This window comes from Manacus candei, unplaced genomic scaffold (genome assembly GCF_025592945.1).
Source record: "Manacus candei isolate 608988 ecotype Guabito, Panama unplaced genomic scaffold, ASM2559294v1 h1tg000025l, whole genome shotgun sequence".
In the NCBI taxonomy this organism is placed as follows: Eukaryota; Metazoa; Chordata; class Aves; order Passeriformes; family Pipridae; genus Manacus; species Manacus candei.
Window position 1 is genome coordinate 7,372,099 of NW_026138073.1, and position 13,655 is coordinate 7,385,753.

At 46.3% G+C, this 13,655-nt stretch overlaps 1 protein-coding gene across 1 annotated transcript in view; it reads right to left on the reverse strand.

Annotated features, from left to right (window-relative positions):
• Positions 1 to 12,051, reverse strand: part of SYNPR (synaptoporin) — a 103,152-nt gene extending 91,101 nt beyond the window's left edge. Inside the window, exons 1-2 of the mRNA XM_051788824.1 lie at positions 11,961 to 12,051; positions 11,799 to 11,864 (exon numbers count right to left, since the gene is read on the reverse strand). Coding sequence (XP_051644784.1) covers positions 11,799 to 11,864; positions 11,961 to 11,978 — 84 coding nt within the window. The 5' untranslated portion in view covers positions 11,979 to 12,051. The remainder of the gene's footprint in view (positions 1 to 11,798; positions 11,865 to 11,960) is intronic.
• Between the last annotated feature and the right edge of the window lie 1,604 nt (positions 12,052 to 13,655).

Sequence of the window (13,655 nt, forward strand, 5' to 3'; positions counted from 1 at the left end):
ATGCTGAAGAGTGCAATCTATTCTAATTTATGATAATTTATTTCCATCATCTGGAGCCCTATTCAGAAGAGAAAGCTGAATGCATCCCAAAGCGCATCACGGGGTGGAGTTTAAAAATCCCCAGGAAAAAAAAAAAACAACAAAAACTCTTTTAAATGAAGCAAGAGTACTCTTGTCCTAACACCCAGGACATGCTTAGCAATCTCTCTGTGCAGAAGCAATACAGATGTGAGGTACTCAAGTCCTGCCTCCTGGCAGCCCAGTGACATGCAGGTTTTTAAAGCAAGTTGTGAATAGCTGGGAACTGTTTGTCCCGTGAGAGATGTCTGATCATTGCTGAGTCACTACTTTTGGGGGACTAAACTGCGTAATGAACATTTATGAGCTCTGTCAGAGCCTCTCCAGCTGCATGAACAACCAACACTGCTGCACCCACGGGTGGCCAGAACTAATGAGCACATAAACAAAGAGATGGAAAACTTTTTTTAGAAATGAGTGACCTATGCCATGGTGAGCTATGGCAGAAAGAGCTTTTCTGTTTCATTAATCAGCAGCACAGTCTATGCTGGATCAGTTCTGCCATGAGATCCAAACCCCGCCTCATTCTACTGTTGCTGTTGTTCTGCTGTGAAAACCAGGATGAAGAGGATGGAAAAAAAAGGGAGGGGGAAATAGCAGTGACAGTACTTGGTGACAGCACTCGGTTCCCACAGTGGGGACCACCACTTGGCTGCAGAGGACCGCAGGCAAGGATCTCATTTTCATGGCATCACCCCTCCCTGGGAAGCGCCGTAATGCGCGTGGCGGCGGCAGGAGGCTTTCTGCCCCGTGGCACAGCCAGTGTCCCCTGCATATGTCGGCCCGCCATGAAGCCAGCTCCTGCTGCCTGCCAGGGCCTCACAATCTGGACAGGCACAGATTTTGTGCTGGAACAGGCGCCCTCTCTGCAGAGCTGCCTGCCACGAGTGACAGGCTGCCACGGCAGCAGCGGGACCGCGCGCAGCCCATGGAGCCAACGCAGCAAAACAAGGAAGCTTAGGAATGCTGATTCTCTGCTAAGTGGACTGTGATGCCTCAGTGCAGCTCCGGAAAACTCCACCTTTGGCGCCAAAAAAGGGCAAGGCACACAGTATACACATAGATTACAACACCAGCTTGCGCACATTGACATAGAAGTCAGATTACAATTGTCCACCAAAACAATTTTCTAAATTTTAGATGCACTGTCTTGTTCAAAAAAAGTTGTCATATCTCAAAAAATGTTGACTCTTCTTTGCAAATCCCATTGCTAAGGGCTTGCAGCATCTACCCTGGAAGCATCACTGCTGTGCCATCAAGGTGTTTGGGTTGGCCCCTCATACTGCCCCTGCTCTGGAAATCAGGTGCCACAGCCAGACTACACCATTCCAATGGGCAGCAAGGCCACCATCATCAATTCCTCCAGAAAGAGTTAGCCTGGCCCATCACAGCAGGCTGTGCAGAGGAGAAGGAGAATATGACCTGACCACCATTTTTGTACTGAATATTTCTTTACAGAAATATTTGCTGCTGAAATGTTGTAGTTTCTGGCACAAATATTTCTTCATTCATGATCTCACCGCGATGCTGGATTTCCAAGAAAATTTACATTAAAATTTATCTTTCCCCCAAGGAAATGAAATTTCTTTTCCCAAATCAGCTCTACCAATGACTCTTTTTGATGTAGCAATGACAGATTCTTCTCTGACGTCTTAGGTACAGCCCAAATCACAAAGAATAAATATTCCACATGATCCTCAATCATCTGCCCCAGCCTATAATCCATGAGGAAACTCTCTCTAATACCATTCCTTGCCATGAACACACTGCATGCTTCCAGTTCACTTCTCTCCTCCTGCCAACACAGAAGCCCAGCCACAAACACCACAGGGGAAACAACGTGTAACCATGTCTTATTTGAAGACTTTTCCACACACTTAGAAATGGGCTGTGTTGGGGCTGCTTGGCTGCACAGAAAGGCAGCTGCTGCCAAACACTCCCAAACCAGGCACTTGGCCGAGACCAATCGATGGATGTGCCCAGTCAACATCATACAGCGTTGCTTCTGCTCTCTGACTGAAGAATCAAAGTTTATTAATTATTCCACTTGAAATTAAAACTGTTTTGCAATAAAATCTCCACTTTTGGCCTCAACCCTCTCAGTGAGTAAATCCATCAAGGAAACTCTTCTCGCAGCACCGTTCACAGAAGTAGATTAAAAAGAGGGAGACAAAATGTTCGGAGAGAAGCTCTGCTGAGCCATACTCGTGAGTAATCTCACTGTCCACATGCCTGTGGTCACCAGTTGGAAAAGGCAGCTTGCAATGTGCTCGGTACTTGGCAGTGTGCAGCTTTTGCACTTTTATCCTTCCTCAAATGCATCCTTGTGTCTGCATGCAAGATTAGAACAAAACGCTGCTACGACACAACAGCACACACCACGTATATCAGCTTGCTGAGATCAAAGGCACACAGCAGCAAAGAATTTAATTAAAATGTTAAAATTAAACAGGAAGGCATCCATTGTTTAATTTTTTGGCAGGCGTGCTCTTTCAAACCGGGACCTAATTCCATTCCAGCATGCTGACTGCCCTTGGAGATGGCAATCAGGAGAGCTCTGCCGGATTTATCGGCTGCTGGATTCGGCGGTGGGGGAATCCCACGCTTGCTTTGGCTTTCAGGCACAGTCCCTAAAAAAGCACTTGGAGAAACGGCTCAACTTCAAAGGATAATTATTGCAATATACATATTCTGCAGTAATAAGCCAATTTTCTGTCTCAAACCTAAGCCCACTGGGCTGTGCATGAGATACCCCCCTGTTGGGACTGTAATGGGGAATGATACCCACAGGGGTGTGACCTTGCCATAGTCAACTGCTTCAAGCCACCCCTCTCTCCATACAAAGGCTGTTTTAAATGGGGAACAAAACTGATACAGAGCAATAAGTTTTTGTGTGCAACACGGCCTCTGCATGGGAGGAGCAGGGGTAAGCAAAGATGTGGTTTGAGACTCACACACAGATGGGGGACTTGTTTGATTTTGCTTCAAGCATACCTCCAGCACACAGCCAGGGAGAAGATTTTCTGAAAACAGTTCAAGTAAGGCTCAAGTTTGCTTGTTAAATAACTGTAAGATATTTCCTGGCATCCTGAGGTATTTTGATTTGAATGCTTGAGGCAGCCATAGGCCCTAATAGGGCCCACTTCAGGGAGGCTGAACCAAGAAGCCAGTTGTCTCCTTGGTTTTTGGGAACCTAGCAAGGAAGATTTTGCTACTTCTATAGTATTATTTGGGACATCACAGAGGCTTTTCACCTAATATTATGAAGATCATCAAATGCAGTGTCAAACATGGAGTTCCAATACAAACACCCAACATGCATGTGACAAAGGATTTGAACTGAGGTTTATCACTTCAAGCCAAAGACACTTTGGATTTGCATCACCTGAGAAATTCCACATGTGGGCAGAGCATTAACATCAGGAAAAGGGAAGACTAAGGACTGACACAATAAACTTCTCTTTGAAATTCAAAAGGTTACTGAAGAGGTGTTACTATAAATTACTTCCTGATGTATCAATGATCTTGCCCATGTTGGGCAACAATTCTTTTTGAAATCTTCTGGGCAGACTTTCACCCTCAATACTTCAGGTTTTTGAGTACTTCTAGCAAATATTCAGTACAGGCTGTTTGCAGCAGGCTCTGGTATTTCTCATAGAATAAAGATCAAGTTGACAGGTCGGGACTTTTGCAAGAGAGCCAAATCAGATTTATTTCTGACAGCGGGTCTGGGACTGTACACCTCTCATCTCAAAATATATAACACTTCATTGAAATCTTCCTGCTTCAGCGTTTCTGCTGCTTCCTTAACATGGGGAAACAGGAGACTACGCTCCCAATGTACATCTTAGTGATCAGGATGCTTACTGGGCTCTTCTTATCAGAGGCATTTCCAATCCCCCAGCAAAAGCCCTCTGTGTAGGGTGTCATGGTTTCTGATCACTCTGAAAACATCCTCACTAACTTCTGCCTTGTGCTGTCCCTGACAAACGGGGGCTGGGACATCTGCACCAGGACTTATCCAGGAACAGGAGCCCACAGAGCTCCCCCCAGCGTTTATCCCAACCTCCAGGAAGAAGCACTTTCTGCTCCCCACAACATTAGCCCAGTAGCTCCCACAGGCTCTGCCTCCAACACAGCCTTCTCCCAGATGCTAAGGCATTTTGGAAAAGGTACAGACAGAACAGCTTGCTCAGGAAACACATTTATCTACCCACCAGAACATCACAAACAAAGGATAGGTAAAACAGTAAAGGGCAATGAGCATATTACTTCAGCCTATTCTGACCCATTTTCCTGGATCTTGCATTTACCCCATTGCTTTAAGGACCAAATTTGGCATTATTCTTGTGAGACCTTTCTGCTTTGCTCTCCACACTGAGGTCCATAACATTTGCTTCATGCCACAGATGGCTGCTCATCTGGAAAACCCCCTCTCCTGAGGGGCCACATCAGTCTAATCCTCTGCTGATCCTTCTCCCCTAGCAGCATTATGAAAATATTCCACCGCGGCGGTACCCGAGCTGTCCGACACAAGACTCCCTGTTCCATCTCATCACAACCAACTTCAGAGCCTGACCCACAAGAGTTCTCACCTCACTGTCCATTCCAGCTTCGGTCTGAGCACTTTGCAAATGCAAGCAAACACTATATGCAAAAATCTTCTGGTGCATGTGCTCACGGATGTGCACAGGCTGCTAATGAGGGAACACCTAATATTTCTTGTTTATACAAAATGTCCTTAGAGAATACTTCCTTACTTAAATGAACGTTGTACACCAAAGCCTTTCAATGCCATAAATAGTACAGTTATAATAATTGGAATCCCTACCATTTTATGAGATTTAAGCTTTTCCTTAAGAATGGGAAACACTATAAGCTTTTCTAACCAAGTGAAGTCTTCTGAATGGGAAAACACTGCTTCCAAAGACAAACCTGAGAAGTCTCTACCATGGCCAGAAGATAAAACTGCTCAAATTAAAGCAAAACCTTACAGTTTGCCTATATTCAGTATTCTTTTGCTTTTGCCAAAAAGCAAGCAAGCTGTCACCTTAGCAACTATGTCACACTTTGCAGCACATATGCCACTTTGAACAAACACCTTAAATGCAGCACCTCCACACTGTATGTTCCTTTCTATAATGTTCTTAACAGCACTCTGTAGATCCCCCCGAGAGTCAAATCCATGAAGACCCCTCTGGCAGTTGCTGGGCTGGACAGACAGACAGACAGCTAAGTGCTGTTTTCCACACTGCACCCCAGGACCATACTAAGGCAGAACCACTTTTATTTGGTGCCCAAGGGGAAAGCTGAACTTGCACAGGTGCCACCAGCAGCCCTGTGCAGAGCCCAGCGTTACCTGCTTTCTGCCTCTCCCCTTCCCCTGTGTCAGGAGAAGGTTCTCTCCCCTGGAGCAGAGTGGAGAACTTCAGTAAGCGACCAGGACGACTCCTGCCCCTTGGGATCACACAGAGTGCCATGAATCCTGGTTAAGCCAGAGACCAGAGCATCCAAATGATGGAAGGGTTTTATTAGAAGCACCTCCAAGCCTGTCCTCCCCTGACTGCAACATCTGAATCCAGAGATGTCAACATGCAGGGCTTTTACCCGGGGCTCCAATTATGCAGATGCTGATTTACAGGAGTGATGACTGAAACATTGCCCTCATAAAAATTGTCAAGGAGACTTTAACTGTGTTTGTCTAATGGCAGAACCCTCTATCTCCACACATCTTCTTGCTAGTTTGAAAGTCAGATCATTTTTGTTCCTCTTGTCATAGAAACCTGGTTTGCATATATAATCAAATTTAGCATTAATGAGTCTCTTTCCTCATCTTCTATTCCTAATGCTTCAAACAGCCACACTTGGATAATGGCAGCCATCAAAATGGCTTACCATGAGACTTTACCAGTTTCACTCAGGTATTTCCACAGCAGCAGCACATAACTCCAAAAAGTCCTTCCTCCTGGAGCCCTGTCTCTCAACCATATGTGCTAATTCTACATAACTATTTTATACCAGGTCGAACTCTGGGCTGCTTAAGAGTCACCAGGATTTAAATTAATTGTTAGGCAACCTTTTAAAATAAGCTCTTCCACAACCAAAACACAAGCCTAAGTGGAAAATGGTCGGCACTTTCCAGATGAAAGATGTCATTTATTTGCAATGTGGCCAGGCACTGCTGACCTTTTATCTTTCCCTGTACCAGAATTTGTACTATTTTAACAGCAACTTTGATGAGCGCAGTTCTCAGTTTCCAAGAAGATATGCATGCAGATAAACATGCATGTGAACAGCAAAGCAGCCAGCTCTCTGCAGACTGTGTAAATCCATGGGATCACAAGACAGATTTCCTGCTCTTTCACTTGTGTTCTGGCTTTTCAGTCTTTAGAACTTGCATCCTTCTTCCGCTACCTTGATCTAAAACCATATGGTTTATCAAAAGCAGAGGTTTCAGAATCACAAGATTCCCAGAAGTTGCAACTTTCAGACCACAAGGTATAACACCATGTAGGCACTGTTAGTGCTTCTGCTGCCTTTACCCCAGTCCCACCGGCAAAGTTACATATGGCTTTCACATCTGCCTTCAGTCAGACTACAAAAACTTTTCAGTTCCTTCCTATCACACATGACAGAGCCTGATGTCTAATGGCAAAATCCACCTCCCAGGTCTTCCTAATAAAAATAACTTGTCCAGCATAGTTCCCTGCCTGCAGATTACCGATGCCCTGGTGTGTGCTCAGAAGTTGCAGGTGCAAAGCCAAGGACTGGTGAAGCCTGTTGGCTCAGGTCTCTTGGACACTCACATCCCGTTGGTTCACCGTGGCAATTTTTGCCTGTACAGAGCTGCAGTGTATTTTGCATGCATTATGCTAAGCTGCCTATAAGAAATCATCCAATTAATGACAGCTTACAGAGAAGGGTTAGTTACACGGTAATTATCTTTCTAATATTAAAATACCATAGAAATGGATTTACATTTTTTGATTAAGTGGCACGTTTTATTGACCTGACACAACATATACAAGACTTTTGAGGTAGCAACTGGGACCAGGTTTCAAGAACAGCTAAGTATCCCAAGGCAAGCATCAAAGAACTGACAATACATTTTTAACATGTTTGTGTATCTTACACATCAAGATGGATGGTCTGAACACCAAATGCAGAAACTGATCCTGGCATTGTATAAGCAACATCAGCAGGCAGTAAGAAATACTACTTTTTTGAAGGCTTTTCTTTCAATATGAGGGTAGAGAAGATCAAACACTCAACTCTTCCACCCTGCATCCATGGAGCATTAAGCTTCAGCAAGGTTACCCTGCTCCATCACCTAAAGTCTCTGCCCACACCAGAGTAGACAGCAGCCTTCTGGTTAAACAAAAAAACAAACATAAGCAAATGTGATGAAGACTATGAAGCAACTATAAAATATTTCAGGCCCATAATAAACTATGCAGAGCAAACTACTAATCACACATGCTTTCACGCAAGCATTACCTTCTTATTTCTTTTCCATTTATTTTCGGCATCTCAAGATATTTAGGCTTTTCTAGGGTACACTTGAAAACATGCAGCTACTTATGTCCATTCATATGCATGCAAATATAATCCAACAAAAGCACCATGGCCAGATGAGCAATCAGCACTACGACAAAAGACAAGACTTATCATCAGTCTTTCAAGACTCAGATTCCCTTTGCCTCCCAAATACGCATCTGTTTGCAAGGCAAGGGGTGCTAACCCTTTCAGAATCTATACAATCAAAGCAAGCTTGACTCTTGCCAGGCAGGCAGCAGCCTGGCCTTTTTCCTGTCTCACCAGTCAAATGATCACAGTGTGAAGGCAACCAAGCAAAGCAAGGTTAGCTCAGTCCATGTACACTACACACAGATTTTTCAAACCACCTTTGTACAATTTCCACCAGAGATTTGCTGTCCAAAGGCCCTGCAATGCTTTGGAACTCCGTGGCACATCCCATGAAGATACTCATGAGCAGTGATGAACTCCACTCATGCAATGTCTGGAATGTATTTTTTTCTGCACAAGAATTAAAACAATTCCTCAGACACATTTGGGTTCACCGATCACCCTAACGTCCACTTCCAAGTTGTCCTATCAAGAAAACCCACAGTGTCCATGAGATCTGTCCTGCAACATAAATGATTTACATGTGCCCAAATAAAAACAGCACCGGCTTAGACAGAGTTACTGTGTGGCCTTTGTGCCAAAAACATCCCTCTGTTCTGCCCATACCAGACCAGACAGGGCTGCAAGCTGGTGGAGCAGGGAGCTCATTGCAAGGTATTTTAAAACACCAACCTGTAGATAATCATCAAGGCAATCACAGCACCTCCTGACTGGCAAAATGGTGGAGTTTCTACATCCTTGCTATTTATGATGGAATACATGGAAAGGCATTAAGGACAGCGCTGCAGCTCCTGTTACTTCACGTGGAAACAGGACAAATATCAGGTTGCTTTGGGTTTGCAGGAAGAAAGTTGTTTGTGGCAATTCACAGAGGTAATTAAAAACCGCAGCCCAGGGATACAAAGTTTCCATTTCTACAAAAATATATTTGCCGGTAACAACCTGATTACACCAGGTAGTTCCTATACCCACCACACTGCAAGGGCAGAGCCCTGCTTTTCACTTAATTTCCTTTTCTAGGGCTCCAGAGAGGCAGCAACTGCAAAACAAATAGACCAAAAGTGACAAACTTGCTTTGTCTTGCTCACTTTTTGTGGACCCCAGTAAAAACAGTCTAAACACATCAGAGAGTTGCAGGACTGAAATTAATCTAGGGAGACAAATGAACATATTTCTTCTCTTTCATCCTTCCTTATTCATTATTGTCAGGTGCATGGATAAGAGAATCATTTCTCAAGTGAAGTTGTAAGAGTGTTTGTGACATTGCTACTAGTTGTAGTGCCACAGTAGATTATCATGAGAAATCAGCTTCAGAAGAACACTCTTCTCATGCAAAGATCTGTGGAGTAACAGCCAAGGGAATAAAAAGAAGCAAGAACAAATACAGCTTTTAAACAGCTCTTCCCTGCCCCCAGCACATGCCATGAAGCCAGAGTTGACTCAAAGCTGGAAACACCCAGGGCTGACCCAGTACAGCTGTGTGTAGTTTTCCAAGCTCAGATTTGTGATCCACAAACTTTATTGCCAAGGTAGAGTTCAAAAAATGCAACTTCTGCTTACTTGCTGCAAGTCACTCCTTGGACTTTTTTCCTTCTCTTAACCTTTCCTGGGCTTGAGCCAATGTTGCCTCTTAATGGCTTCTAAATGCAATTTCTTGGCTGAAAATAAGATTACAGAGTACATGGGAAATGCAAATGAAAACATATTACAGTGCTGTGAATATTCAAGAATCATTCTTATCTCAGCAGCTTCTCTCTGGGTGTTAGGTGACAGTCAAAGCAGGAGATTGAAGAAGGTCAGATAAGGTCCCTGCTGCTCAAGATAGAGGACCATGATGCCTGAGCCAGACTTCAGGCAAACTGGCATCCGCACACAGATTAATTCTTCAACAGTTACAGTTTCACACCTGAGAAACCTACAGCCACCTCAGTTGCCTCCAGACCTGCAAATGTTTGCACTCACAAACACACAAGTTTCAACAGCATCACTGTACAAGAGGTTTATGAATAAAGACATGCTCACCCCAGAACCACTGTGAGCCAACCCAAACGAGAGCACAAATTCAAGGCTGGACTGCCTGGACCAGCTGAGGACATTTTCAGCCTGCACCACCTCCACCCTACCAGCCTTTCTGAGGAGCCCCCACAGCTCTGCCATCTGTGCTGCAACACCACAGAGCCTCCCCCCAGGCACGAGAGCCACCCAACACCCAGAACTGCTGCGTCACCAGCTGGGCTATGAACTTTATTTCTCTGCAGATGCAATCTAAGACTCAAGTGGAAGGTGTTAAAGGGTGTAATTTGACTGTTCTGACCAAGTGCAACGAGGTCTGCAAGGCTGCCAGGGGACATGGAAGTGGACACAGAATTGGCTGGAGCATTTGGTCTTCTGTTAAAGTTTAAAATTATGATTAGGCTGATAAAAGGAGTTTGAGGGAGAGGTGGACAGTTAGTCAAGACCAGAGATGGTAGGGAGAGGTGGAATAGCAGTTGGGAGGCATGGTAAGAAGAGAAAGAAGATGGGAGCAACAAGATTAATTGAACAGAGATGGAATTTGCGTAATCCAAAAAGCCTTTCAAGTATATTAAAAAAAAAAATCTGAAACATCATACACTAAAATATGCTTAATTCTACTTACACATACATGTCAAAAGGAGAAAAAGTAATTTCTCAGATCATCTCAAATGTTAACACACTCTGCACCCTTGTCCCACATTCCCATATTGCCAAGGACGGGCACACCTTGGCCGTGTCAGAAGAGCTCTCTTTACATACTGTGTGTGCATGTACATGTACACAGACAAGCCATGTGCACTTAAACCAGCCAGAAGAGTTCTACACGTGGCTTCCAACCATGACAAAGGCAGCTTTTGTATTTGGCTGTTGGAAGAAGTTACAGACCCAGGAAACTGCCAGGAGAAGAGTTCCCACTCACTGTCCCTAGGACGTCAATGCACCGACCGGGGCCAACAGCTTCCTTGAGGGCACAGCCCATGCCCACCAGTACAGAGCCCTTTCTGGAAGAGCTTGCTTCCCAATTTCCACCAGACATTGCCTCATCAGGCAGACAGCCAAAAGACCATACTCCCAGTGACTATTTGCCATAGGAATAGCTTTGCTCCCCATTCTTCTGCCCCACGGCGAGCGCTGCAGAGTGGCTGAAGCACCCTCAGATCAGTGGCTGGGGCTCAGCCCCCGGATGTCCTGACTTCTCCTTGAAGCAGGAGCAGCAGCACCATGTGGGTCTGTGGAGCTCTGGGCTAGGAATGAAAGGGACCTCGTCCATCCATCCAGCACTACATGCAGGTGACCCCATTGTGGGGCCACCTCATCCCAGGCCCATGGCTCCACCACATCCTCATCACCCAGCTCCATGGGACCCGGTGCTTCGAGGAGCCCAGCGGGGAAGAGAAGCTGCTGCTGGTGAGCAGACACAGGGTCCGGGGCGAGCAGCTGCCCCCAGCACGCCAAAACACTCCCTGGCAGGCACCCCGCGGCTGAGCTGCGCGCAGCGGGTGCGAACATGTGGATAAACGCACCCGCACGGGGACGCGCCCCCCAAAATACGCGGCTTACATAATTCCCCAGCCAGTCGGCGTTAGGGGAATGTGATTAATCCTCCATGACATGTTCTGAACTTTCCGTTCAGAGAGGCTCTCTGCTCCCGCAGACCTACTGGCGATGGATGTCATTTGACCTGCAGACTTCACTACGAATGAGCATCAGAGCAACACACAGTGACATTGCTCCGCACACCAATTATCTGCCTCCTTCCCCGCTCGGCCCAGAGACAAGTTTGCTAAATGCATAATGAGGATTTTATTTTCCTCGCTTTTCTTTTTTTTTTTTTAATTCGTTTACAGCCAGCACAAGGATGAGGGGGGGCGCACCCACAAACCCAGCCCCCAGCCCGCCCCGCCGGCCACAAGCGCTGTAGGACGCGAGTCTCCAGCCCCGTGTCCCTGTTCCCAGCCCCCGCGTCCCTGTCGCCAGCCCGGCCCAGCTCCCACCTGTTCCGCGGGGCCCGCACTTTGGGGACAGCCCCCCCGACACCCCCCACGCCTCGGACTCACCCACTCGAGCACCCGGAGGAAGGCCAGCGGCTCCTTCACCACGCGGAAAGTGCCCGCGGAGGCGAGCTGCGGGCAGAGAGAGAGACAGACAGAGAGAGAAGGGTCAGCACCGCGCCCGCTCCGCGCTCCCACACCGCGCACCGCCCGCGGGGCTCCGCGTACCTGGTCCACCGCCTCCATGGCGCCGCAGCCCCGCGGAGCGGAGCCGAGCGGCGCGGAGCGGAGCGGAGCCTCCCGCCCGCCAGCCGGGATGCGCGGCGCTGCCCCCGCGCAGGCCGGGCGGAGCAGCCGGGCGGGGCCCGCGCCCCCCGCACCGCCCCGCGGAGCCGCCCCGGCCCCCGCCCGCTGCCCCCGCGGAGCCGCCCCGGCCCCCGGCAGCCGCTCCGGCACTTTTTGGATCGGCGTTAATTTTTTTTTTTTTTTGGTTCCTTTTAATTATTATCATTTTTTTAAAATCAGTATTATTTTTTAATTTAGTATTGCTTTTTAATTAATATTATTTTAAAATATATATATATTTTGGAATTATTATTTCGGGACGGGAAAGAGAAGGAAGACGTCGGGGAAAATAATAAATAAATAAATTTAAAAAAAAAAAAAAAGAAAGAAGAAAACAAACTGCCTCCTCACCGCCCGCACAGAAACTATTCATATTTTAAGGGATGGCACCCACCACCCCCTGTCCTTCCGTCCCCTCTCGCCCTCCCGGGACGAACTCGCCCGCCGCCCCCGCGGCCACAGGGCTGCAGCTCTGCGCTCCCAGCCCTCGCTCCCTCCTGCTTTTCGAGCATTTCCTTGACAGCAGAACAGCGTTTTCTCTCTTGCTGTTGTCCTGGCCTCGTTTCCCAGCAGAGCCTTAATAATTCTAGTACATCTTGGGTGGCACAGCCTGGCAGGAGCAGAGGTTCCCTGTGTACATCCACACTCACTGACAGCGTTTCCAGGTCCTTGTGACATTAAAACATTACAGTGAGGATTTTGTGATGGAGTGAGTTCCTGCCCCAGCAAAGGCTCAGGGTACAAATCCATCACCCCATTTAATAGTAAAACACCAAATAGATTTAGGCCCTGACTCTGCAAACATTTGCATATTCAACTTAACTGCCACCCTGATAACCAGTTGTGCCACCAGAAGGACACCGGTGCTCAAATAGGATTTGGGCTGTAAGTAGGTCAGAGATCTGCCTAAAAAATACCTGAAGCTTTTACGCCCTGTAAGGAATCAGCCATCTGCAAAAGTTTAATAAGTCAATTAGTTTTGCTGAAACTGAATTGCTACCTAAAAAACCCCAAACAAATAAACAAACCAAAACCAAAACAAAACAACAAGATAAATGTATTCTTGGAGTAAACAAGATGCATCAGGGTGAAGATAAATTTGTGAAGTTTTCACTGGAATTTGAGGCAAACAATTTTGTGTCAAAGTCATATATCTGAAACAAACCCACCTGAAGTCTGTGATAGTGGTGGCACTGGGTTCAGATTTTTCTTTAGTTTAAATAATTTCTTTTACCATATCAAACCTATCTTTGAGGCTAGAATTACCATTACATTTAATTTTTTTCGATTTAAAACTGTTGTTTTTATGCCCTGATTTCTTTCTGCCCTAGGAGAAGAAAGCAGGAAAGAAAAAATGGATAATTTTTCCTTACAAAACGATGCCAAGTGTGCTTTTATTTATTTATTTAAATAACAACCTCTAGGAAACACAAAACACTTCTCAGCAATTCCAGTAACTGCCTGCTGGTGGCTCAGTGCCGTGGGAGGCAGTCCCCTCACAGAACCATGAGGGCAGAGCACCCCTAAGCCTCCAAGAGTCACAAGCAGGCAGGGACACGCAATTATCCCTCTGACGTT